Here is a 25,887-nt window from a genome sequence, read left to right on the forward strand (position 1 = left end):
AGTCATTCTGTCTCACAAAGTTCCCCTCATTCCTTTCCCTTTTCTTCTAGCTAGGATCTAATCTTGTCAGACAGCTCCATGACCTAGGGGCTTTTTCACATACTTTTTGGTAAGATGGGATACTCTTATTTAAGTCTCATGGTAGATTTGAACCTCCTATTTTCAGCCCTTTAGGACCTGGATTTTCATACCTCTGTAAGGGCACAACAGCTGCTATTTATAATCCCGTTATTCACTAAGCAGAGTGAAATCTGACTAGGTCCTTTGTTGCAGAAATATATTTTTTTGGTGCATGAGGATACAGATGGGGGCTCAGAGATGTAAGCGTTATTATGTTAATAATAAGGATATAAGGGAGGAATCAGACAGCTGGAGGACTTCCCTGTAGCTCAAACGGTAAAGAATCTGCAGGAGACCAGGGTTCGATCCCTGGGCTGGGAGGATCCTCTGGAGAAGGGAATGGCAATCCACTCCAGTATTCTTGCCTGGAGAATTCCATGGACAGAGAAGCCTGGTGGGCTACAGTTCGTGGGGTCTCAAAGAGTCGGACACAACTAAGTGATTCACACATACACACACACATACACGCACTCACAGCCAACTGGAGGGCTTCTGAGATCTGGTGACTATCAAGCCAATGGAGGACATCATGGAGAAGAAAATATGTTTGTGGTTGTTCTCTCCCTACACCCAAAAAACCTTGGAAGGCAAGTCAGAGATGTGTGAAAGATATGCTGTGCCATTTGCCATGCAATTTGACAGCAGTTCTTTTCCTGTCTCCCTACAACCTTTAACAATGGCTTTGGCATTCCATTTCTCTATAGGACAATACATTAAGGTTTTAAAATGTTTCTCTGTCAATGATTAAATCAGGGACAGCGTATGAGATTTGGGTGGCACATTTTGATTACCCATTTATTCAAGAGAAGACCAAAGGCTTTTATGAATTTTTTATGTGTGGGTATATATATGTATGTATATGCATTAACATGTAGATTACACCTATAGAATATGTTATGACCCAATTTTTTTAACCCTAGAAGTGCAAGGGTGGTTTACATGTATAAGGTTACCAATGCAATTCACCACATTATAGAAAAATGGAGGGAAAACAATTCTGTGATCATCCCAATTGATGCAGTATAAGTGTTTGATGATAATTAATCTATATTTAAGACAGCAAACTAGGAATAGAATGGAACTTACTCTGATAAAGTGTATCTACAAAAAACAACGTAAACAGGTTGAAATGGAGAAGAAGATTTTTCATTTCCTATTCGGATAAATGCCAATTATCACCTGCTTTAGTCAAGACTATTCTGGCCAGGTTTGTTCAATGCTGCAAAATGAGGACAGGTTTAAGGTTTAAGCCAGTAGAAACTGTTGATATTCAAATATAATAGTATATTTTGAAAAGCAAAAATAATCTAGATCTAAATTTGTGGAATTAATATGCATATTTAGAGGAATTGTTGGACAGAAAATCTATATATAGACATTCTATCTCTACAGACAGCCTCAACTAGACAATAAAAATCACAAACCATGAATTTTCAATAACATTAAATACCCGGGGATAAATTTAACAAAAAATGTGCAGGTAGAAAACAAAACTTTATTGACCGAACTTTAATAGTCAAATACAGAACATAAGAGCAGCATAGATGGTTTCAGTTTATCTTCTTTCAAGCAAATGGCTGCCCTTCACCTATAATACAAACATTAAAAAAGTTACTTAGCAGAACTTTATTTCGATGACAGGAGAGGTATACAAAGTTCACTGCAGTTGTAGTTTTATAAAATGGACTAAAACAGGAACACTAAGGGCGACCCTTTGGCTTACCTTCAGTTAATCCTCTATAGAGATTTTATAGACTTTCCAGGCACATTACCAGTATTTTTAAAAACACACTACTCTTCCTAGTTATACAAGAGAAGAAGGACACTGAGTTCAGAACAAATGAAATCAATGGAACCTATCAGAAGGTAGTTTTCAGTAGAAGGCAAAACTGTGTACACATTCAGTAAAATATCTAACAACAAAAAGCACCCTAAGGAGAACAAAATACACAAAAACTGAAACAAAAAAATCCCAAAAAAGTATCATTTAAATGCATTGGTTTGAAATAATATTCCGAATATAGGATAGCTAAACAGTTGGTCTCTCTGTTACTGCTTAAGTGAAATAAATAAAATGGCCAGTATTACATTTGTTTCTTCTCTACTGTGGAAAAGTGTAGACATTTTCATTTGTTCTAATTTATCCCCAATATGGTGGTTTTAAGTCGGTTAAACATTTGTCCCCTTTTTTACTTGTGGCCCTCATGTAATTCTAAACGTTTCTTTTCACACTGGAAAGCATTCCAGTTGGTATAATAAATTATATGTGACACTAATTTTAAGTCATTACTATCACTGGCGACATGGTGACATCAAAATGTGAAGCAGAAATAGGACTGTTTCTCACAGCCATACCAAAAAAAAAGAAAGAGGAGAGAAGAAAAGGGAGAGCAAGAGGGAGTATGAGTGAGAGAGAAAAGCAAGTAGGAAGAGAGAAAGAAAATCTGGAAAAGCAGATTTTTTTTGTTTCTAAATGGTAATGGCTTTTGAGAGAAAACTCTGTCCAATTTCAAAAGTTCATCCACGGTATTTGTGATGTTTAGTTATTTAGTTACTGTGGGGTATGTTAAATAATATGTTTTTCTACCCTACTAGCCATTTCATCAATATTCTGAAAATATTTGAGTTCCAGATTATACTGTTTTAATTCTGTAATATACTAACTGTTAGTGTCTTGTTCATATTTCTAATTATGTGTACTTGGGCTTTGTCCATTTGCTTCACAATGATGTAAACTAGAGGAATGGACTGGCAGTTTGGGGTTGGCAGATACAAACTATTACATTCAGAATGGATAAACAACAAGGTCCTACTATACAGCACAGGGAACTAATGTCCAATCTCCTGTGATAAATCACAATGGAAAAGAATATTAAAAAATGTGTGTGTATATATATATATATATATATATATATTAAAAATTACGTAAACTAGCACATTGTCTTTATTAGTTGAGTTTATTTTCCTCTTCCTAACACTTCATACCTGTCTTTTAATAAGTATCGTTTTCTTTTTCCCTTAGGTTTATTCGGTTGCTCTTTTTCTTACCTTTTATGTTGGATGTAGGATTTTATATTTATGTACCTTGTAATTTATGTATTTTTCTTTTTAAATACCACACATATTTAGGGCTAAGATTTCTCTATGAGAACATTTTAATCATGTTCTGTAGTTACTGAAAGTCGTCTGAAAGTTGTATTTTCATCTAATTGTTCAAAGGGAAGGGAATAAAATGTAAAGTGAAAATATTTAGAAGGCTAATACACAGTAAATTCTTCCCTAACTATGAAGTTCCTCCTTTAAAATCAGAACCATGCAATTTATTGTCAGCAAGTTGGAAAACAGGTATGTGAAAGATACTAAGTTGATTACGCGGGAAGAACTAGAGTTACCATTTTTCACCTTCAAAACTTTTTAAACTCATGTATCAAAGAAGAAAAATAACATACTTGATACGGTTAGAGATCATTATATCATGAGGCTCAGATTTTTATTACTTCTTTAAGAGTGAGAGTGGGTATATGGCAAAACCTTCATAGTATATTAAAATAATGATCCTCCAATTAAAATAAGCAACCTCCCCCCTCCTCAAAAAAAAGACCAAACGTAGGGGCAGGTAGTGTGCTTAGCATATGTATCTTACTCGCACCTGCCTTGAATATCACTGACTAAATGCACTCTCTCAACTTGATCAGCCACAGAAACAGGAAACTAGACTATCTTTGGCCATTTTGTTATCCAGTCATTTCATGCTTCCCAGGGGAAACGATTTAAAATGCAACTATTTTTTAAAGAGCTAGAGAATTCAGAATTTGAGAGAATTTAACTAACATCAAGCAGAATGTTGGCTCATTTTCTTTTATAAAAAAATTAATTAATTGATTTTAACTGGAGGCTAATTAAGATAGTCTGGTGGGTTTTGCCATACATTGACATGAATCAGCCACGGTGTACATGTGTCCCCCGTCAGAAAATGAAATCTCAATTCCCCTGTTATAATTTGACTCAAGATGATATTTTATGATAAATACATCATACAAAACAGAGTATTCTTGTATGCACTCCATCAAAGAGAATCAGAGAATGCAAAAATTAGCACTGAAAAATCAGCATCTTCGTGTATCTGTTCTGAATTCACAACTTACATGAGTAAAGTTGAGTTTAGAAGTTAAGGGATTTCATAGAATCACACACATTATGCTAAAGCTGGTACTAGAACCTACTTGGATGCCTAAGCATATTTCATATAAACTGATATCTATTACAAATGCATTCCATATTTGCTACAAGCACAAATTATAAAAGAACCTGAAAATTATTAGCTGTTGCTCAAAGTACTTATGCTCAAGAGAAGAAAACTGTTTCCTGTTTTCAATTCGATATGGCTTTGATCCTGTCTGCTTCGTTATTTGAAAGTCTATAAGTCAGGCACTCAGGCATCTGGGGTCTGAACTATTTTTCAAAGAATATGTGAACTCTGTTATTAAAATAATAGTAATGTTCCCTCTATATTAGTAAAGATATAATATTCTGAAAAACAGAAACCACATAAATTACTTTCTGAATGGATGACATACCTGCTTCTGGCATTTCAACAGGCTCTGTATTTGATGCAAACTCCTCCCTGACATCAGGACCATCTCCACCTTCATCCCCAGTCTTTGCCTCAGCAAATAGCTGGAGATCAGCTTCCAGGCCAGAATCTTTAAAAAAATGCATCAATTCAGCTGTAAAGCATACAATACAAACAAGGGAATGATGATCTTCATTCCCTCGGTGTTATGAATTAAAAGCCTTAGGTTAGTATGCTAAAAATGTGATGAATAAGAACCTCAGGAGCATTCTTCCGGGAATGTTTTGCTGGAGAAAAAGGAAAGCAGAATTTTCTGAATGTTATTACCATTTTCCTTTTCCAGCGTTGTCCTCAGACACCTTAGTTGCCCCTTTCTCTTTGTCTTGAAAACAAGGGAAAATTTGAGCGACCACACTAACCTGCAAACTATACTCTCCTCAGTTTTTTAGGAACTGTCTGAAGTCCTTTTCTAATGTTTCCTTTCCTCTTCTTACTGGTTATGTCTTAAGGCATGACGCACAGATACACTTTACCTTCAAAGGGATCCTTCTCCTCTTCTTCATCACGATTCACTGGATCCTCTCCTTCCTCATTTCTAGGTGTGATATCCTGAATCTCAGCTGATGGTTCCTCTTGGTGAGGTTGCTCAACACTGGGCTGCTGGTCCTAGTAGAGTGTGCATGCAAATAAAAACTTTTGTTGTTAACACATCTAATAGCATAAATATACATAATACATACATATATCTGAGCATAAGTAAACCTAACAACGTTTTCTCAACACAATTCTATGTACTTATTTTAATAAAGTTACTCTTCCCACAGAGAAGCGTTAGCTCCCATAAGAGTTACCCAGAAAGACTTTGGAAGTTATTTAAGTCTATGTTGGGATGGAAGTATGCAGCCTGTTGTTAATTAGCAGGAGGAGGGAGTCACTGGGCACATTTCCAGGGAATTTAACAGTATAATCATCCAGGCAACATCCAGGAGTATAATATATCTGGATCAATGTTTCTTCCTAAGACAAAGTGTCACCCTTTATCAGCATGGAAGACCTTTATCACCACATGTGTACTACTTAACATGATTTTCTCAAAAATAAACTTGTGCTAATAGAAAACACCAAATGGTAAGGTTACTCACAACCACAGGTTCATCCACCTGGGAGCAATCTGGCTTTGTAGGTCCCAATGTTGATGCCACTTGCCCACTCATATTTCTCCCTGAAAGCAGAATATTGTGATTTAGAAATTGTATTTAAGAGTACAGCTATATTTGATCACTTTTATGACCTTATGTTGACTTGTTTTTTTTTAATGTGAAAATACTTTCAAAAGAAAACTCTGGTTAAGCATGAGTGTACATGCATTTCAATTACACCAAATACAGTCGCTTGCAAAGCCATTTGTGTCTTTACAAAGCTGGTAGCGAAATCACCTTAAGGTATATAAGAAGGCTGAATTTTTGTCAGCATGTTTGATTTCACAACAGAATTCTCCATCATGAAGATCTTTAGTGAAATACTGCTAGGAATTCAAAAGCTCAGGACTATTGCTCATGTCACACTCCTATTCACCAGACCTATTTTCCCCAACTCCCTTGGAATTCAGTTGGAACAGGAAGAAAGGCTCAGTCTTTACAGCCTGACTATGGCGATTTTCTCAGTGTCTGGGGCTGAGGTGAGGCTGCATACAGAGCAACCGGTCCACTTCTCTCTTGGCACCTTACCACAAAACCCGCGATACAGTCACAACCCCACTGCGGTCCGGTTTCTAGGCCTTTCCTTAATCGCCCACCCCGCCCCCTGCCCAGGTCCCACTGCCGGCCCCAGATTCTGTGCTCTGTTGTCAGTTCCAGGGCCCCAATGAACCAGATATCTCAAATAGCACCCCCAAGTCTCCCCCCACCATCATCCTACCGCCTGCCCTACTCTGCCCACTGCCCTTCCTCTCCGCCCACCAAGGCAAGAAGTATGGCGTCGCAACACTTGTGAGGAGAAAGATGACTACCTTGAGGGCCTTCCTCCTCAAAAGCCCTAGATCACACTGCCCAGCCCGTGCGAAACTTGCTGGCTCCCCCTCACACGCACACACACTTAAATTCCAGACAGGACAGACCTGTGAACCTACCTGGTGAGTCTCAAGTAGTGAGAAAGAACCGGGACTGAATAAACAGACCCGTCTCACGCCCAACGCTCCTCACAGATCGCTCAGGAAGGCGTATGCGCACCAAGGCGCATGCGCAGCAACGGATGCGCCCGCACACACTGCGCATGCTCACTGAGTTGGGCGTGTGCAGTGCAGGTTGCCGGAGAAGGCAATGGCACCCCACTCTAGTACTCTTGCCTGGAAAATCCCATGGATGGAGGAGCCTGGTGGGCTACACAGTCCATGGGGTCGCTAAGAGTCAGACACGACTGAGCAACTTCACTTTCATTTTTCACTCTCATGCATTGGAGAAGGAAATGGCAACCCACTCCAGTGTTGCCTGGAGAATCCCAGGGACGGGGGAGCCTGGTGGGCTGCCGTCTATGGGGTCGCACAGAGTCGGACACGACTGAAGTGACTTAGCAGCAGCAGTGCAGGTTGCTGTTTTCCCGCCATTGAGGTGGAGTCCTGGAACTGCAGGGTCTCTGGAGGATGAGAAAGGGGCATGAAGACTATATTTTTTTCCTTCCAGTGCAATCGTTCTTATGCATCCACAACCTGTGGTGATAGGTAGTCCCAGGTTACCCTTAGTGGAGAATGTGTCTCAGAAAGACAGTCATGACAGAAATAGATATTATGATTTTTCATTCTTTTTTCTTTATTCTGCTCTTCAGCAGTTATTTCCACCATTCTGTCTTACAACTCACTTATTTGTTCTCCTGCTTCATTGAGTCTCATATTGATTTCTTCTAGTGTATTTTTCATTTCAGTTATTGTGTTTTCAACTTTGTTTGTTTGTGCCTTATTTCTTCTAAATCTTTGTCAAACATTTCTTGTATTTTTTTAAATCCATACCTCCATTGCATTTTCAAGATTTTGGATCATCTTTAATATCCTTACTAAATTTTTTTCCAGGTAGTTTCCCTATTTCCTCTTCATTTATGTGGTCTTTTAGTTTTTTTTTACCTTGCTCTTTTGTCTGTAACATATTTTTTGTCATATCAGTTATTTTTTTTGTTAGGCGGAACTGTGTTCTTCTCTCACTGATTGATTGGCCTGAGAATTTTAGCACTGGAGTTTGCAGGCAGTTAAGTAGAGCCAGGACCAGGTGTTTAGATGTGGCCCTCCAGGAGACCTCACTCCAAATAGTATTCCGTGAGGTCTGAGTGTCTCTGTTAATCCACAGTTTGGACTTGGTCCTCCCACCACAGGAGCTCAAGCCCATGAATCAAGATCCTTCAAGCTGTATAGCACACCAAAAAATAAAGGAAAAGAAAAGAAATGTGGAAGACAATGACAAATAATAAAAAATAAAATAAATAAGAAAACTAACAGGTAAATTAGAAAAGTTAAACATATAAATGAAACAATCACTGGAAGGTAAGACACAGCTACACTAGCAAAATAGGGAAATTTTTTAAAAAAGGTAGAAAAAACCTTTGCTGTAAGGGCAGGGCTTAGGTGTGGTGGAGCTCAGGCAGGGTGGGCTTAGGCAGGGGTGTGGCCTATGCTGAGTGTGGCCTGGAGGGGGCCCCAGAGTGTCTCCAGTTTCAGAGTACAGGGGAGTAAGCCCCAGGCCTCAGCAGGTTCCTGGAGGTTGAATGGGGGGAGTGGGGGCAGAAACACCAGGTGCATTCCTCCATAACCCCAAAGGTCCTTCCCCATCCCCACAGATCCCCTCGAGGTAAGAGTGCCTCTCCAGGTGTGGGAACTTGTCCTCCCCTAGCTGCACCTCAGGAGCACTGATCCCACCTAGCCTGCACATCTCCTTCCCCGTTTCCCCCTTCCCCACACCATACAGGGTTGTTTGGGTGTTCTTCTGGTCCGCCTGGGATTCAAGGCTCCTTGCCAGCATCCAGTAGGTGCCCAGGATGTTTTACTTTCTTGATAGTGTCCTTTGAAGGATAAAAGTTTTCATTTTGATGATTCCAAATTGTCTACTTTTGTTTCTTTTGGTGCTTGTACTTTTGTAGCATATCTAGGAAATCACTGCCTAATCCAACATTAACATTTACATCTATGTTTTCCTCTGAGTGCTTTATAGTTTTAACTCTTATATTTAGGTTTTTGATCAATTTTTAGTTAATTGTTATATACAGTGTGAGGTATAAGCCTAAAATGATTCTTTTGGTTGTGAACATCCAGTTATCCCAAGACCATTTGTTGAAACATTATTCTTTGCCATTGAATGGCCTCTGCACCACTCACAATAATCTATTGACCACAGAGATATGGTTTTGTTTCTTGCATCTCCATTCTATTCTGGTATCTGTCTATATACAATCCTTATGTCACTACCATTGAAGGAGGAAACAGATAGAACCAGCTCCATCTTGAAAGCAGGACTCCATCTTGTGCTGGACTGTGGACTTTGAGCTATATGCCCAGTATCTATGGAAACGACATACCAACTGGAAAACCAGAGCCCCTGGGTGGAAGAGCCCCAGGGCTCATACCTAGACTCTCCATCACCTAAAAGAATACCCTAATTATCTGTGTAACTGAAGAGAATCATAAATTCTATTATGCTTATTGGGGTATGACCACAGCCCTATTGATAATTGTTCACTTTTAACTACCTAGGCTTAAGGCATATGAATCACGGGTTAAGTTTGATTATATCTTTCTTTTCCTTTGTTCAGACTAATTTCAGGGAATTTGGGGAAGTGGATTTGGGCACATACACTTAGGGTATACAAGGTTTTCACAAAAACTGGTCTGGGTCCTCCGCCAAGAGGAGACTCTGCCTTGGGTGCGCCGGTGTAATAAACTGCACTCCACTATCTGTATTGTCCTTCTGAGTGAGTTTGTTTCGTGGAAGGTGTGGCTATAACACCATACAATGTCTTGATTATTTTGGCTTTGAAGTGGGTTTTGTAGTTGGGAAGTGTAAGTACTTGTTCTTTCTTCACACTGTTTTGGCTATCCCAGGACCCTTTCAATTCTTACAATTCTAGGATCAGTTTGTTGATTTCTGGGGGGAAAGAACAGTTTGAATTTTGATGGGGTTCTATTAGAGGAGTACTGCCATCTTAACACAATAGTAAGTCTTCCAATCCATAAATGTGAGATGCCTTTCCACTTATCTAGACTGTCTTTAATTTCACCCAGCAATGTTTTGTAGTTTTTATTGTACAAGTCTTGACTGTGTATAGAAATATATCTGCTCTTTGTATATGACCTTGTATTCTGTAAACCTGTTGAGCCCCTGTATTGGGTCTAATAGTTTCTGTGGGGAGAGGGTGATTCTTAAGGATTTTCTATACAGAAGATTATGTCATCTGCAAATTGAAAAGTTTTACATCTTTTCCAATGTAACTTCATTTTATTTCTTTCCCTTGCTTAATTACCCTGTCCAGAAGCTCCAGAACAATGTGGAATAGAAGTGGTAAGAGATGATATCCTTGTATTGTTCCTCATTTTCAGGGGAAGTCAGTACTTCTGCCTTTTAGCATTAAGTACGATGATAGCTGTGAGTTTTTCAGAGATGTTTTACATCAGGTTGAAACTGTTGCCTTTTACTTCTAGTTTGAGTCTGTTTATCTTGAAGGGACGCTGAATTTGGTCCAATGCTATTTATGTAGGTACTGAGATGATAATGTGGTTTTTGTCCTTTATTCTGTTGATGTGGTATATTATATGTATGGTTGTGAGAGCTGGAGTATAAAGAAAGCTGAGTGTCAAAGAATTGATGCTTTTGAACTGTGGTGTTGGAGAAGACTCTTGAGAGTCCCTGGGACTGCAAGGAGATCCAACCAGTCCATTCTAAAGGAGATCATTCCTGGGTTTTCATTGGAGGGACTGATGCTGAAGCTGAAACTCCAATACTTTGGTCACCTGATGCAGAGAGTTGACACGTTGGAAAAGACCCTGATGCTGGGAAAGATTGAGGGCAGGAGGAGAGGGGGACAACAGAGGATGAGATGGTTGGATGGCATCATCGACACAACGGCCTTGGGTTTGTTTGGACTCCAGGACTAGGTGATGGACAGGGAGGCCTGGAGTCCTGTGGTTCATGGGATCGAAAAGAGTTGGACACAACTGAGAGACTGAACTGATGATGATGACTGATTAACTTATTTCAGTCTTAATATTAAATCAAAGTTGCATTCCTGGGAAGAATCCTACTTCCGCATGCTATATAATTTGGTTTGCTAGTATTTTACTTGGAGAAGGCAATGGCACCCCACTCCAGTACTCTTGCCTGGAAAATCCCATGGACGGATGAACCTGGCAGGCTACAGTCCATGAGGTTGCTAGGAGTCGGACACGACTGAGCGACTTCACTTTCACTTTTCACTTTCATGCATTGGAGAAGGAAATGGCAACCCACTCCAGTATTCTTGCCTGGAGAATCCCAGGGACAGAGGAGCCTAGTGGGCTGCCGTCTATGGGGTCGCGCAGTGTCAGACACGACTGAAGCGACTTAGCAGCAGCAGCAGTATTTTACTAAGAATCTTTGTGTCTATATTCATAAAAATATTGGTCTGTGGTTTTCTTTTCTTGTGTTGTCTTTTTTGGTTTGGTTTGGTATCAGGGTAACAATGGCCTCATAAAATGAAGCAGAAGAATTATCTTCTTTGGGGCTTCCCAGGTTGTACTAGCGGTAAAGAACCTGCCTGCCAATGCAAGAGAGGTAAGATACTCGGGCTCAATCCCTGGGACAGGTAGATCTCCTGAAGGAGGGCCTGGCAACCCACTCCACTATTCTTGCCTGAAGAATCCCATGGACAGAGAAGCCTGGAGGCCTATAGTCCATAGAAACGCAAAGAGTCAGACATGACGGAAGCAATGCATGCACATTAACTTCCTTAATAAAGTTATTCATCCTTATTTATTTTTGAGTGACCTTGGTTAGTCAGTATTTTTCAAGAAATGTTCTCATTTTATCTAAGTATCAATTTTTTAGATAACATTTTTCTGCTCTCCTTTCTTAAATAGTTATTGAAGCATAATTGATATGCAACAAATGGTATATATTTACTGTGTACAATTTGATGAGTTTGGGCATATGCACAAATGATAATATCATCACCAGAATCAAGATAATAGACATACCCAACCCATCCTAAAATTTCTTTGTGTCCCTTTCTTTGTTTGTTTTTTTGTTTAAGTGTGTGTGTGTGTGTGTGTGTGTGTAGTGAGAACACACTTTTAGATTTACATTCAACAAATTTTGGGTCTTCCCAGATGGCTCAGTGGTAAAGAACCACCTGCCAATTCAGGAGACATAAGAGATGCAGGTTCGATTCCTGGATCAGGAGATCTCCTGGAAGAGGAAATGGCAACCCATTCCAGTATTTTTGCCTGGAAAATCCCATGGAGAGAGGAGCCTGGTGGGCTAGAGTCCACAGGGTCACAAAGAGTCCAATACGACCAACCATGCAAAAAATTTTGAATAACATTTTTAAAATCTTCCTTCATTGTGCATTTAATATCTGAGAGCTCTGTACTGCTGTCTCCTATGGTATTACTGAAGTTGGTAATTAGTGTCACTCTTCCTTCTTTGTCTCTCTCTTTTGTAATCAATCAGGCTATAGGTTTATTATCATATTAATCTATTCACAGTATCAGCCACTGGTTTCAACTGAATTTTTTGGTACTACTGATTTTCTGGTTTCTATTTAATTGATTTCTGCCAAGATGTTTGTTATTCTTTTTTTTTTTTTTTTTTGCTGGATTTAGGTTAAATTTTGCTGTATTCTAGTTTCTTAAAGAGGATTATCAATCTTCAAATGATAATTGGCCTTTTCCCTTTTTTAATACAAACATTTAATGCTATAAATATCCCTCTGTGAAGCTTTGGCATCACCTCAAAATTTTGATATATTGTATTTTCTATTTCTCCTTTGATCCTTGAATTAATTTGAAGTTTTGTTCAATTTACAAGCAGTTTGTGATTTTCCAGGTCACTTTCCATAGTTAATCTTTATTCTAATTATTTTTTGGTCAGGAAATATATTTTGTGTGATTTCAGTCCTTTTGAACTTAGTAAGGTTTTTAACTGGCATATGTGGTTGAACTTCCATATTCACTTCAGAAGAATATGTATTTAGTTGCTGTTGCTCAATAAATGGGCTTCCCAGGTGGCGCAGTGGTAAAGAATCTGCCTGCCAACGCAAGAGAGGCAAGAGACGCGGGTTCAATCTCTGGGTCTGGAAAGTCCCCTGGAGTAAGAAATGGCAACCCGCTCCAGTATTCTTCCCTGAAAAATTCCATGGACACTACGGTCCATGGGGTCTCAAACAGTCGGACACAACTGGGACTGGGCACGTTCTATAAATATCAATTAGGTCAAGTCGGTTAATAGTATTGTTCAAGTCTTCTATATATTTTTTCATTGTGTTGCTCACTTACTGTATTAATGGCTGAGCGTGAAAAGTGAAAGTCTTCAACTACAACTGTGGATTGTCTGTTTCTCCTTTCCATTCTATTAGATTTTGGCTCCTGTATTCTGAAATTGCATACACATTCCTGACTATTATGTCTCCTCAGTGAATTGAATTCTCTATCATTATGTACTGCCCTTTATCTTCCGCAAAAAATCTTCATTCTGAAGTATACTTTTATGATGTTAATTCAGCCTCTCCAGCTTCCGTTTGATTTGGGATTTGGAGGTATAAGTATTTCCACACATTTAATTTTAAATTATTAGCTTATTTAAGGTGAGATTATTTTTTTACCATACATAAATGTGATCTGACAAGGAAGGTCTTTATTTTTTATCTGGCTTCATGGGTCTTTGCTGCTGCACTCAGGCTTCTCTCTAGTTGCAGTGTGTGGGCTTCTCTTGCTGCGGCACAAGGGCTTAGTTGCCAGACCAAGGATCAAATCTGTGTCCCCTGCATTGGAAAGCAGATCCTGAACCACTGGACACCCAGGGGAGTCCTCCAAAGTAGGTCTTATAATTGACGTGTGTAGGCAACTTACAATTAGTGGCTAAATCGTTCAGTTTTAAATCTACTATCTGGATATGTTTTTCTTTATATCACGTATATTTTTTATTGACAAGTTTCCCATTTCTTCTCCTCATTTAGATTGGTTATTTCTTTATTAGTCCATTATATTGCCACTATTAGCTTTCTAGATATACATCTTATTAAAAATATGTCTAGGGTATTCCCTGGTGGTCCAATGATTAGGATTCGGTGCTTTCATTGCCACGGCCCCAGGTCCAGTCCCTAGCCAGGGAACTAAGATCCCATGAGCTGCATGTATAGCCAAAAAATTCTTTCTAGGGTGACTCTAGAGTTTACAATATGCATTTTATACTTCTTACAATATGCCTTCAATTAATGTTATACCCATTTCTTACATAAGAGCCTTCAGTTAACTTCAGTTCAGCCACTCAGTCGTGTCTGACTCTTTTCGACACCACGAATCGCAGCACACCAGGTCTCCCTGTCCATCATCAACTCCGAGAGTTCACCCAAACTTATGTGCATCGAGTCAGTGATGCCATCTAGCCATCTCATCCTCTGTCGTCCCCTTCTCCTCCTGCCCCCAATCCCTCCCAGCACCAAAGTCTGTTCCAATGAGTCAACTCTTAGCATAAGGTGGCCAAAGGATTGGAGTTTCAGCCTCAGCATCAGTCCTTCCAATGAACACCCAGGACTGGTCTCCTTTAGGATGGACTGGTGGGATCTCCTTGCAATCCAAGGGACTCTCAAGAGTCTTCTCCAACACCACACTTCCAAAGCATCAATTCTTCGGCGCTCAGCTTTCTTCACAGTCCAACTCTTACATCCATACATGACCACAGAAAAAACCATAGCCTTGACTAGACAGACCTTTGTTGGCAAAGGAATATCTCTGCTTTTGAATATGTTATCTAGGTTGGTCATAACTTTTCTTCCAAGGAGTAAGCGTCTTTAAATTTCATGGCTGAAATCACCATCTGCAGTGATTTTGGAGCCCCCCAAAATAAAGCCTGACACTGTTTCCATTGTTTCCCCATCTATTTCCCATGAAATGATGGGACCAGATGCCATGATCTTCGTTTTCTGAATGTTGAGCTTTAAGCCAACTTTTTCTCTCCCCTCTCTCACTTTCATCAAGAGGCTTTTTAGTTCCTCTTCACTTTTTACCATAAGGGTGGTGTCATCTGCATATCTGAGGTTATTGATATTTCTCCTGGCAATCTTGGTTCCAGATTGTGCTTCTTCCAGCGCAGCATTTCTCATGACGTACTCTGCATATAAGTTAAATAAGCAGGGTGACAATATACAGCCTTGACGAACTCCTTTTCCCATTTGGAACCAGTCTGTTGTTCTGTGTCCAATTCTAACTGTTGCTTCCTGACCTGCATATAGGTTTCTCAAGAGGCAGGTCAGGTGGTCTGGTACATGGTGTATTTCCCTTTCCTTCCTGCTATCCTTTGTGCTATTGTTTTCCACATTTTATTTTTACATGTGTAACAAACACACATTGCTCTATTAATATTTTGCTTTTTTGATGATTATCATTTCAAGACATTAAATATTTTTAAAATGTGTATTTATAAAAAGGTTTTCACCATTTCCAGTGAATAATACTGGATTATTCACTTCTTTGTATAGATATAAAGTTGCTTTTGATATCATCTTCCTTTTCCCTTAAGAACTTTATTAACAAGCTTTACAGGGCACATCTGTTAGCAATGAATATTCTCAGATGTTTAGTGTGATAATCATTGGTTTAAGTATTTCCACTTCGTCTTCATTTTCAAAAAAGTATTTCTACTAGTTATAGAATTCTGGATGGCGTAAATTCTGATGAGAATTTTTCTGCCTTTCTTAATTTTGTTCCTGTGTATGAAACGTGGCTTTTTGTTTCTCTTTCTGCCACTGCTGATGTCAAATCAGAATTACTGCTGATGTTTGAGTAGATCTTCCCATTTGTTGAGCTGACCTTCAGTTATTTTCTGGCTATAGCTATTTTCAATCCAATACAATTTTTTACTATATGCTAAACATGGAGAATTTTACCTTGTTGGGTTCTAGATTTTAGGATAGGAGTAATAGCAATAATGATAATTCCTTTCAGTGATTTTGGGATTGATCCTGTGATGCATTTCAGATGCTTAGAAGGAGATTTATCCTTTTCAGGCCTGATTTCAATCATTGTTAGACTGGACAAGAGCAGTCACTAATCTAGGGCTAATTAGCCCCACGACTGAGGTAATAAGTTGCTGAGTAATGTACAAGACACCTGCATATTCTGAGTGTTTTCTTCCCTCTGGCAGGCAAGAAGAACTGTCTCCATCCCTCTGTGAGCTCTGGGATTCCTCCACCCAATCCTATTCCGTGGTTCTTTTCTTGGCCTTAGGTGCATCCACCACACACATAAGCTGATCAGAATGTGGGGGGTACTCCCAGAGCACCCTGTGCAAATATCTGTAGTGCTCGATCCTGTGCCGTCTCTCTCTTTCTCTCTCTATGGTCCGCCCTACCTCCACGCAACTTCACATTCTGTTAACCTGTGTTCCAGGAATCCTACAATATATTCAGTTGCTCAGTTGTGTCCAACTCTTTGCGACTCCATGGACTACAGCACACCAGGCTTCTCTGTCCCTCACCATCTCCCAAAGTTTGCCCAAGTTCATGTGCATTGCATCGGTGATGCCATCCAGCCATCTCATCCTCTGATGCCCTCTTCTCCTTCTGCCCTCAATCCTTTGCAACATCAGAGAGTTTTCCAGTCAGTCAGCTGTTCACATAAGACGACCAAAATACTGGAGTTTCAGCTTCAACATCAGTCCTTCCAATGAGTATTCAGGGTTGATTTCCCTTAAGATTGACTGGCTTGATCTCCTTGCTATTCAAGGGACTCTCAGGAGTCTTCTCCAGAACCAAACTTTGAAGGCATCAATTCTTCAGCACTCTGCCTTCTTTCCGGTCCAGCTGTCACAACCATACATGATTACTGGGAGGACCATAGCCTTGACTATACGGACCTTTGTCAGCAGAGTAATGTCTCTGCTTTTAACACACTAAGCTTCTCAGAGCTTTCCTGCCAGGAAGCAAATGTCTTCTGATTTCATGGCTGCAGTCACCTTCTGCAGTGATTTTAGAGCACACGATTGGGACATCTGTCACAACTTCCACCTTTCTCCCTCTATTTGCCATGAAGTCATGGGGCCAGATGCCATGATCTTAGCTTTTTAATATTTAGTTTTAAGCCAGCTCTTTCACTCTCCTCCTTCACCCTCATCAAGAGGCTCCTTAGTTCCTCTTTGCTTTCTGCCATTAGTGTTATATCATCTGCATATCTGAGGTTGTTGATGTTTCTCCTGCCTATCATGATTGCAGCTTGTAACTCATCCAGCCTGGCATTTCTCATGATGTACTCAGCGTATAGATTAAACAAACAGGGTGACAGCAGACAGCCCTGTCGTAGTCCATTTGGTTACTCAAATATTACATGAGTACGGGGCTGGAGAAAGATTTCATTAGTGTATCAGTACATGGACTACACAGGTCATCACACTCCACATTCTCTGCTTCCAGGGCCTACCACAGGGGTTAGTTATTGGTGCCTCCCTGTTCCTTTCAAACACGTTTCTCTGTATTTAAAACACACACACATTCATGCAGAAGAGGCCCCACTTTGGGCTTCAAAATGCTTTTGCTTCCCCTCCCTCAAATATTAACAACACGACCTGAACAAGTTCCCTCTGAGACAAGACAAGGATTTATAACGATTTTTCACCCTGATAGATGCTGCCACAATGCTGTCCATCAGTGGTGCAGGAGAAGTAAAGCTTGTTGACTCCCTCCTCGCATCATTCTTGGAGCAGACACTCTGTTACAGTTAACAAGAGGAAAACTTGTTAGAGTTTAAAGGTCTAAACGTAGACCTTTGCTCATCATGCAGTTCACCAGTTGTGTAGGAGGGAGATCGAGCAGGGTTAGAAACGCAAATGGAGAAGGCAATGGCACCCCACTCCAGTACGCTTGCCTGGAAAATCCCATGGACTGAGGAGCCTGGAAGGCTGCAGTCCATGGGGTCGCTGAGGGTCAGACACGACTGAGGGACTTCACTTTCACTTTTCACTTTCATGCATCGGAGAAGGAAATGGCAACCCACTCCAGTGTTCTTGCTTGGAGAATCCCAGGGACCGGGGAGCCTGGTGGGCTGCCATCCATGGGGTCACATAGAGTCACACACACCTGAAATGACTTAGCAGCAGCAGCAGCAAAAATGCAAATAGTCGAGTCCCATCCAAGGCCAACAAGAGTGAGTGAAAAATGGCTCCCCATGGGGGTCTCACCTCCTGGGGGTGCTGGAAGATGAGGTGTGAGACTGGAACACTCCATTGTGCCTGCAGAGGTGGGAGGCACCACCACAGGAGGTGGGAGGTACTACAGGGGAGAGACTTCCATTTGGCAACAATGCAAGTCCTGCGTATGGAAGGACAAAACGTCCACCACAGCCAAGGTGACCAACCTCAGCCTTTGACACAGATAGGGAGGCTGCTGTCTTGGCGACCCAGGCCTCAAATCTGGACCGAGGTGAAACCTCTTTCTCACTGACACATCCCCAGTCAGTGGCTGCTTTAGTGAGGCCACTCTAGGAGTCAGCTGGCATCCGGGGGCGTGTCTCTGAGTTTTAGGTAATCATTCTTCTGAGTTGCAGTGTCCTAAGCACTTCTAATCAAACTGATCACATGGGCCACAGCCTTGTCTAACTCGGTGAAATTATGAGCCATGCTGGCCACCCAAGATGGACAGGTCATGGTGGAGAGTTCTGACAAAACGTGCTCCACTGGAGAAGGTGCTGGTACACCACTACAGTATTCTTGCCTTGAGAACCCCATAAACAGTATGAAAAGGCAAAAAGATATGACACTGAAAGATGAACTCCCCAGGTCGGTAGGTGCCCAATATTCTACTATAGAAAAGTAGAGAAATAACACCAGAAAGAATGAAGAGACGGAGCCAAAGCAAACACAACGCCCAGTTCTGGGTGTGACTGCTGATGGAAGTAAAGTCTGATGCTGTAAAGAACAATATTGCATAGGAACCTGGAATGTTAGGTCCATGAATCAAGACAAATTGAAAGTGGTCAAACAGGAGATGGCAAGAGTGAACATCGACATCTTAGGAATCAGTGAACTAAAATGGACTGGAATGGGCGAATTTAATTCAGATGACCATTGTATCTTCTACTGTGGGCAAGAATCCCTTCAAAGAAATGGAGTAGCCCTCATAGTCAACAAAACAGTCTGAAAGGCAGTACTTGGGTGCAATCTCAAAAACGACAGAATGATCTCTGTTTCCAAGGCAAACCATTCAATATCACAGTAACCCAAGTCTATGCCCCAACCAGGGATGCTCAAGTTGAATGGTTCTATGAAGACCTCCGAGACCTTCTAGAACAAACACCCCCAAAAGATGTCTTTTTCACCATAGGGGACTGGAATGCAAAAGTAGGAAGTTGAGAGATACCTGGAGTAGCAGGCAACTTTGGCCTTGGGGTACAAAATGAAGCAGGGCAAAGGCTAACAGAGTTTTACCAAGAGAACGCACTGGTCATAGCAAGCACCCTCTTCCAGCAACACAAGAGAAGAGTCTACACATGGACATCACCAGATGGTCAATAATGAAATCAGATTGATTACATTCTTTCCAGCCAAAGATGGAGAAGCTCTAAACAGTCAGCAAAAACAAGATCAGGTGATGACTTTGGCTAAGATCATGAGCACCTTATTGCAAAATTCAGACTTAAATTGAAGATAGTAGAGAAAACCATTAGAACATTCAGGTACAATCTAAACCAAATCCCTTACGAATATACAGTGCAAGTGACAAATAGATTCAAGGGATAAGATCTGATAGACAGAGTGCCTGAAGAACTATGGACAGAGGTATGTGACATTGTACGGGAGGCAGTTATCAAGACGTTCACGAAGAAAAAGAAATGGAAAAAGGCAAAATGGTTGTCTGAGGAGGCCTTACAAATAGCTGAGAAAAGAAGAGAAGCTAAAGGCAAAGGAGAAAAGGAAAGATATAACATTTCAATGCAGAGTTGCAAAGAATAGCAAGAAGAGATAAGAAAGCCTCCCTCAGGGACCAGTGCAAAGAAATAGAGGAAAACAATAGAATGGGAAAAACTAGAGGTCTCTTCAAGAAAATCTGTGATACCAAGGGAACATTTCATGTATATATGGGCATAATAAAGGACAGAAATGGTACGGAGCTAACAGAAGCAAAAGATATTAAGAAGATGTGGCTACAATACACAGAAGAACTATACAAAAAAAGAACTTCATCACCCAGATAACCATGACGGTGTGATCACTCACCTAAAGCCAGACATCCTGGAATGCAGAGTCAAGTGGGCCTTAGGAAGCATCACTACAAAGAAAGCTAGTGGAGGTGATGAAATTCCAGTTGAGCTATTTCAAACACTAAAAGATGATGCTGTGAAAGTGCTGCAGTCAATATGCCAGCACATTTGGAAAACTCAGCAGTGGCCACAGGACTGGAAAAGGTCAGTTTTCATTCCAATCCCAAAGAAAGGCTATGCCAAAGAGTACTAAAACTACCCCACAATTGCACTCATGTCACACACTAGTAAAATAATGCTCAAAATTCTCCAAGCGAGGCTTCAACACTATGTGAACTGTAAACGTCCAGGTGTTCAAGCTGGATTTAGAAAAGGCAGAGGAATCAGAGATCAAATTGCCAACATCCATTGGATCATTGAAAAGGCAAGAGAATTCCAGAAAAAATATCTACTTGTGCTTTATTGACTACACCACATCCTTTGATCTGCGGATCACAACAAACTGTGGAAAATTCTTAAATAGATGGGACTACCAGACCACCTTACCTGCCTCCTGAGAAATCTGTATGCAGGTCAAGAAGTAGCAGTTAGAAATGAACAGGGAAGAGCAGACTGGTTCAGAAGAGGGGAAATGAGTCCGTCAAGGTTCTTTATCGTCACCCTGCTAATTTAACTTATACACAGAGTATATCATGAGAAACGGTGGCCTGGAATAAGCACAAGCTGGAATCAAGATTGCCTGGAGAAATATCAATAACCTCAGATATGCAGATGACACCACCATTATGGCAGAAAGTGAAGAGGAACTAAAAAGCCTCTTGATGAAAGGGAAAGAGGAGAGTGAAAAAGTTGGCTTAAAACTCAACATTCAGAAAACTAACATCATGACATCTGGCCCCGTCACTTCATGGCAATTAGATGGGGAAACAATGGAAACAATGAGAGACGTTATCCTTTTGGGCTCCAAAATCACTGCAGATGGTGACTACAGCCATGACATTAAAAGAGGCTTGTTTCTTGGAAGAAAAGCTATGAGCAAACTAGACAGCAGATGAAAAAGCAGAGACATTACTTTGCCACCAAAGGTCCATCTAGTCAAAGCTATCATCTCTCTAGTAGTCATGTATGGATGGGAGACTTGGACTATAAAGAAAGCTGAGCGCTGAAGAATTGATGCTTCGGAACTGTGGTGTTGGAGAAGACTCTTGAGAGTCCCTTGGACTGCAAGGAGATCAAACCAGTCAATCGTAAAGTAAATCAGTCCTGAATATTCATTGGAAGGACTGATGCTGAAGCTGAAGCAGCAACACTTTGGCTACCTGATGCGAAGGGTTGACTCAGTGGAAAAGTCCCTGATGCTGGGGAAGATTGAGGGCAGGAGGAGAAGGGGGTGACAGAGGATGAAATGGTTGGATGGAATCACTGCCTCAATGGACATGGGTTTGAGCGAACTCCGGGATATAGTGAGGGATGGGGAAGTTGGGTTGGTGCAGTCCATGAGGTTGTAAAGAGTTGGACATGACTGAGCTACTGAACAACAACAATGTGAAATGTTTCTATCCCTGATAGCTCAGCTGGTAAAGAATCTGCCTGCAATGCAGGACACCCTGGTTCAATGCTGGGTCGAGAAGATCTGCTGGAGAAGGGATAGGCTACCCACTCCAGTATTCTTGGGATTCCATTATGGCTCACCTGCTAAAGAATCTGCCTGCAATGCAGGACACCCTGGTTCAATGCTGGGTCGAGAAGATCTGCTGGAGAAGGGATAGGCTACCCACTCCAGTATTCTTGGGATTCCATTATGGCTCACCTGCTAAAGAATCTGCCTGCAATGCAGAAACCGGGGTTTGATCCCTGGGTTGGGAAGATCCACTGGAGAAGGGAAAGGCTACCCACTCCAGTATTCTGGCCTGGAGAATTCCATGGACTCTATAGACCATGGGGTCACAAAGAGTCAGACACGACTGAGCGACTTTCACTTTCAGCAGGTGTAGTAGTTGTTTCCCCCCTGTCTTATTCTCACTTGTCAAGCTTTCTATTTCAAAAAGCAAGAGGAACTTTTCCACACACTCCCTGCCTGTCCCCAGCCCTAAAAGCTCTTCCCAGGTGGCACAGTGCCTGCCAATGTAGAAGACAGGAGGACACAGGTTAGATCCCTGGATTCAGAAGATTCCCAGGGAGGGTCAATAGTAACCCACTCCTGTATTTTTGCCTGGAAAATCCCATGGACAGAAGAGCCCAGCAGGCTGAAGACCATGGTGTCACAGAGAGGCAGACAGGACTGATCACCCATGCACCCACCCCCAACATTCAGGTGACGTGCTCCCAGTGTGTTCAATGCACTCCTGCCTGACACACAACTGCAGGAAGACTTCAATTACTTTTGCAAAGGAGAGGCTAACAGGCATTCGTCTACATTTTGGAATGACAGGAAATGTTGGGAAAAGTTAGAATGGCCTTGTCGTTTTCCCCTTGGGGTGTGACCTCCAGTTCCCCTGCCCTTCTCAAGTTGGAATGCTTCCCCAGACTTCAGGCCACCAAACAGCTGAGACAAGGGGCCTCACCAGAAGGCAGGGCTCAGAAACAGAGGCAGGTTTGGGGAAAGCAGACACGTCAACGACAAGGAAGGTTTCCCAGGGCTGGGTGTACAGTGGGGCTCCTAGCTGACAGCTTTGCTGTGGAGGTGATGATGTTCTGCAGGTTTGGGAATAAGTTAAGATGGAGAGAGGGGCAGCTTTATGTCACACAGAGGATATATTAGGAAACAGCAGGGTGTCCCTGCTGCATTTTCTCAGAGTCACAGAAAAAAACTCATCCTCCACAATGGCATTTCCACCACTGTGCCTGAGCGAGACCTTGAAAACAGTAGCAAGAAACTGGCCCCCACGGAGGGCCTCAAGGAAGGCAACCCCATACCTCAATGGTCTGGACAAGGAAGCCTGGTTAATGGAAGCAGCAGTGGACGACTTCACAGTCAATTCAGATAGATCAACCTCTCACTTTCTCTCTAGACAGCTGTCAGATGGAGACATCAGGAGGTCACAAACACCTCATGTCTGAAGCCTGGCAAGTGACAAAGTATCTCAATCGAGACATAAATGCCCAAGTGGCTCAGGGTTTCAGTCCCTGCAGCACAGGACCAAAGACAGAGCAACCTCCCTCTGGGACCCTGGTCTCCCGCCAGCTGTGCAGCATCAGAGCCTGGATCCAGACTCACACATACCCCAGGGACCTCACACTATGGGTCACAAAACCCAAATTTCAATGATACACTCGGCCAGATACGGACCAAGGAAACAGCAGCTAGCAGACCTCACTGCACTGAACACCCAACACCAAACAATCCACCAAACTGAAACTCCTGGAGACTCGATACGTGAGGTAAGACACACGAAATCAGCTGAGATGAAAGTTGAATACAGGCCGACATGCATTTTAGCAACTTCATAAGCTGCCATGGAGAAACCTGAGAGTTCAGAGACCTCATACCCTGGACACAGAAGTTGCAATCACACAGCTCACACCATAGGACACAACCACACCAACTGCACAGAGCACTGTGCATATGGTGAAGGCATACAGCTCTTTCACAATGTTCCATGCAGCCACCACAAAGAGACCTCAGACCATGGTACCCCGCATCCTACAAACCCCAAAGTTCACAGCCCAAGACATACTAAACCCCTCAAGGTTTCAGCACCCTCAATCCCTGGCTCACAGACTTATCTCCAGGTCAGAGATGGCACACTCAGGGTGCAGAGCCACCGATGGGGCAGATACCTCCCATGCTTTGTCAAATACACTTTGTGATGTCACAAGCTAGGGTATAGACACCTAGGGTGTTCACGTCCCCTGAAATTCCTACATGGATCGTTCCTAGTTGTGGACTTGATGCTCTTCTAGGGAATTGGACATAAGGAGTCCAGCCTCTTGCCTAGACTTCCCACCCTACAAATGGTGCCAAGATGCCAGTAAAGGCACATTCACTCCCCTGCCCCACTGAGGCCAGTGTGAACTGGTGAAACACCTTTTCAGGGGTCTGTGGCAGCTCCCATCAGAATTTACATTCCGTCCTGCCCTCACCCTCAGCAATATTTGCCTTCATGAAAGAGGGACAAATGTCAGTCCTATTCTGTGATGCCTCCTTGGCGTTTAGAACAGCGTCAGGCACATGCACATAGTAGGCACTCTATAGAGATGTCTGTTTAGGCAAGGAAGTCTTTGATCCAGCAGTCTCCCTGCTGTGAAACTGCCTTAGGAAAATATTCCCACATGCTCAGAGATGTGTGTACAATGACAGCAAATTTCTAGGGGAAACTCTAGTGCCCACTGATAGTCAGTGACCATTTGTTTCCATTTTCATTCATTTCTTTCAACTGTGTTTTGGCATTTTCAGTGTACAAATCTTACACCTCCTTGGTTAAATTAACTCCTAAATATACTGTTCTTTTTATTCTAACTGGAATTTTCTTACTTATTAGGAGTATTCACCACTAGTATAGAAATACAGTTGAGTTTTGTATATTGAAGCTGGTGGTGAATTCACAGGTGTGTACACAGCTGTTTACATGTCAAACATACCACAATAAAGTGGTTTAAAAAATAGGAATGAAAGTAAAATAAACGCATTCCCAAATTACAAAACAAAAAAAACAAACCTCAGTGAATTTGTTCGTAGAACTGGCTTACTAGAAAAAAACTAAAGGAAGTTGTTCATGCTGCAATAAGTGAATTCAGATGTTAATTAGAATCCATGTGAAAAAACAAAGAGCACAGGTAAAGGTAATTATGTAAACAAAAGTACTTTATGAGTTCACATTTCACGCCTTTCTTCCTGTATTTAAAAAGCAACTGTCTGAAATAATATCACATAAATTATTGTTGTGAATGTGGTAGTTGCTCAGTCGTGTCTCACTCTTGGCAACCACATTACTGTAGCCCGCCTCTGTAGGCTCCTCTGTCCATGGGATTCTCCAGGCAAGAATACTGCAGTGGTTAGCCATTCCCTTCTCCACGGAATATTCCTGACGGAGGGACTGAACCTGAGTCTCCTGCATTACAGGCAGATTCTTTACTGTTTGAGCTACCAGGGAAGCCCAATTATTGTTGGGCCAATAACATATGGAATGTAATATATTTGCAGTAACAGCACAAAGGAGGTGGTTGCGAGCAAAGCTGTATTAGGTAAGGAAACAAGACAGGATGGTGTCAAATCCACATGAACATATTCAAAGTATCAGAAACCATGACAAAGAAGATTAATAGAACAGAAGTTGTAACCATATACCTGATATTCTGCCTTATATCAGGTTTTCATAGACATAAAATTATAGCAATATAATAATAATGAGTGTATTAATGGGATGTACTCTTTATAGATCTACTATTGGTGACAACATGAGGAAAAGATGGAAATTGGAATAGAGCAATATAAGAATAAGGTTTCTATATCTCACTAGGATTAGTATAAATTTCAAGCTGATTGTGATACAGTAAGATGTTTATTAGTGGCATTAGTAATAAACACCTTACTTTAGAAAAGGAGAGATATACCCATCTGAATGCAGAGTTTGAAGGAACAGCAAGGAGAGATAAGAAAGTCTTCCTCAGTGATCACTGCAAATAAATAGAGGAAAACAATAGACTGGGAAAGACTAGAGAGATCTTCAAGAAAACTAGAGATACCAAGGGAACATTTCATACATATATGGGCACAATAAAGGACAGAAACGGTATGGACTTAACAGAAGCAGAAGATATTAAGAAGAGGGGGCTAGAA

At 41.4% G+C, this 25,887-nt stretch overlaps 2 protein-coding genes across 2 annotated transcripts in view; one reads left to right on the plus strand and one right to left on the minus strand.

Moving 5' to 3' along the window:
• The window catches only part of LOC139181441 (P antigen family member 1-like), a 181,053-nt gene that overhangs the window by 63,349 nt on the left and 91,817 nt on the right, over nucleotides 1–25,887 (plus strand). The window lies entirely within an intron of this gene.
• LOC139181442 (X antigen family member 5-like) lies at nucleotides 1,578–6,935 on the minus strand. Its single transcript, XM_070784900.1, has 5 exons — nucleotides 6,822–6,935; nucleotides 5,836–5,915; nucleotides 5,227–5,359; nucleotides 4,698–4,823; nucleotides 1,578–1,708 (listed from the first exon to the last, which is right to left on the minus strand). The coding sequence occupies exons 2-5, from the start codon at nucleotides 5,905–5,907 to the stop codon at nucleotides 1,686–1,688; spliced, it is 354 nt and encodes a 117-aa protein (XP_070641001.1). The 5' UTR covers nucleotides 5,908–5,915; nucleotides 6,822–6,935; the 3' UTR covers nucleotides 1,578–1,685.

This window comes from Bos indicus, chromosome X (genome assembly GCF_029378745.1).
Source record: "Bos indicus isolate NIAB-ARS_2022 breed Sahiwal x Tharparkar chromosome X, NIAB-ARS_B.indTharparkar_mat_pri_1.0, whole genome shotgun sequence".
NCBI lineage: Eukaryota > Metazoa > Chordata > Mammalia > Artiodactyla > Bovidae > Bos > Bos indicus.

Coding starts and splice junctions, on each gene's coding strand:
- LOC139181442 (XM_070784900.1), bottom strand. CDS start 5,907: ATGAGTGGGCAAGTGGCATCAACATTGGGACCTACAAAGCCAGATTGC. Junction 4,824..5,226: donor GGAGAAGGATCCCTTTGAAG/GTAAAGTGTATC, acceptor ATTTTTTTAAAG/ATTCTGGCCTGGAAGCTGAT. Junction 1,709..4,697: donor TGTTGAAATGCCAGAAGCAG/GTATGTCATCCA, acceptor TTTGTATTATAG/GTGAAGGGCAGCCATTTGCT.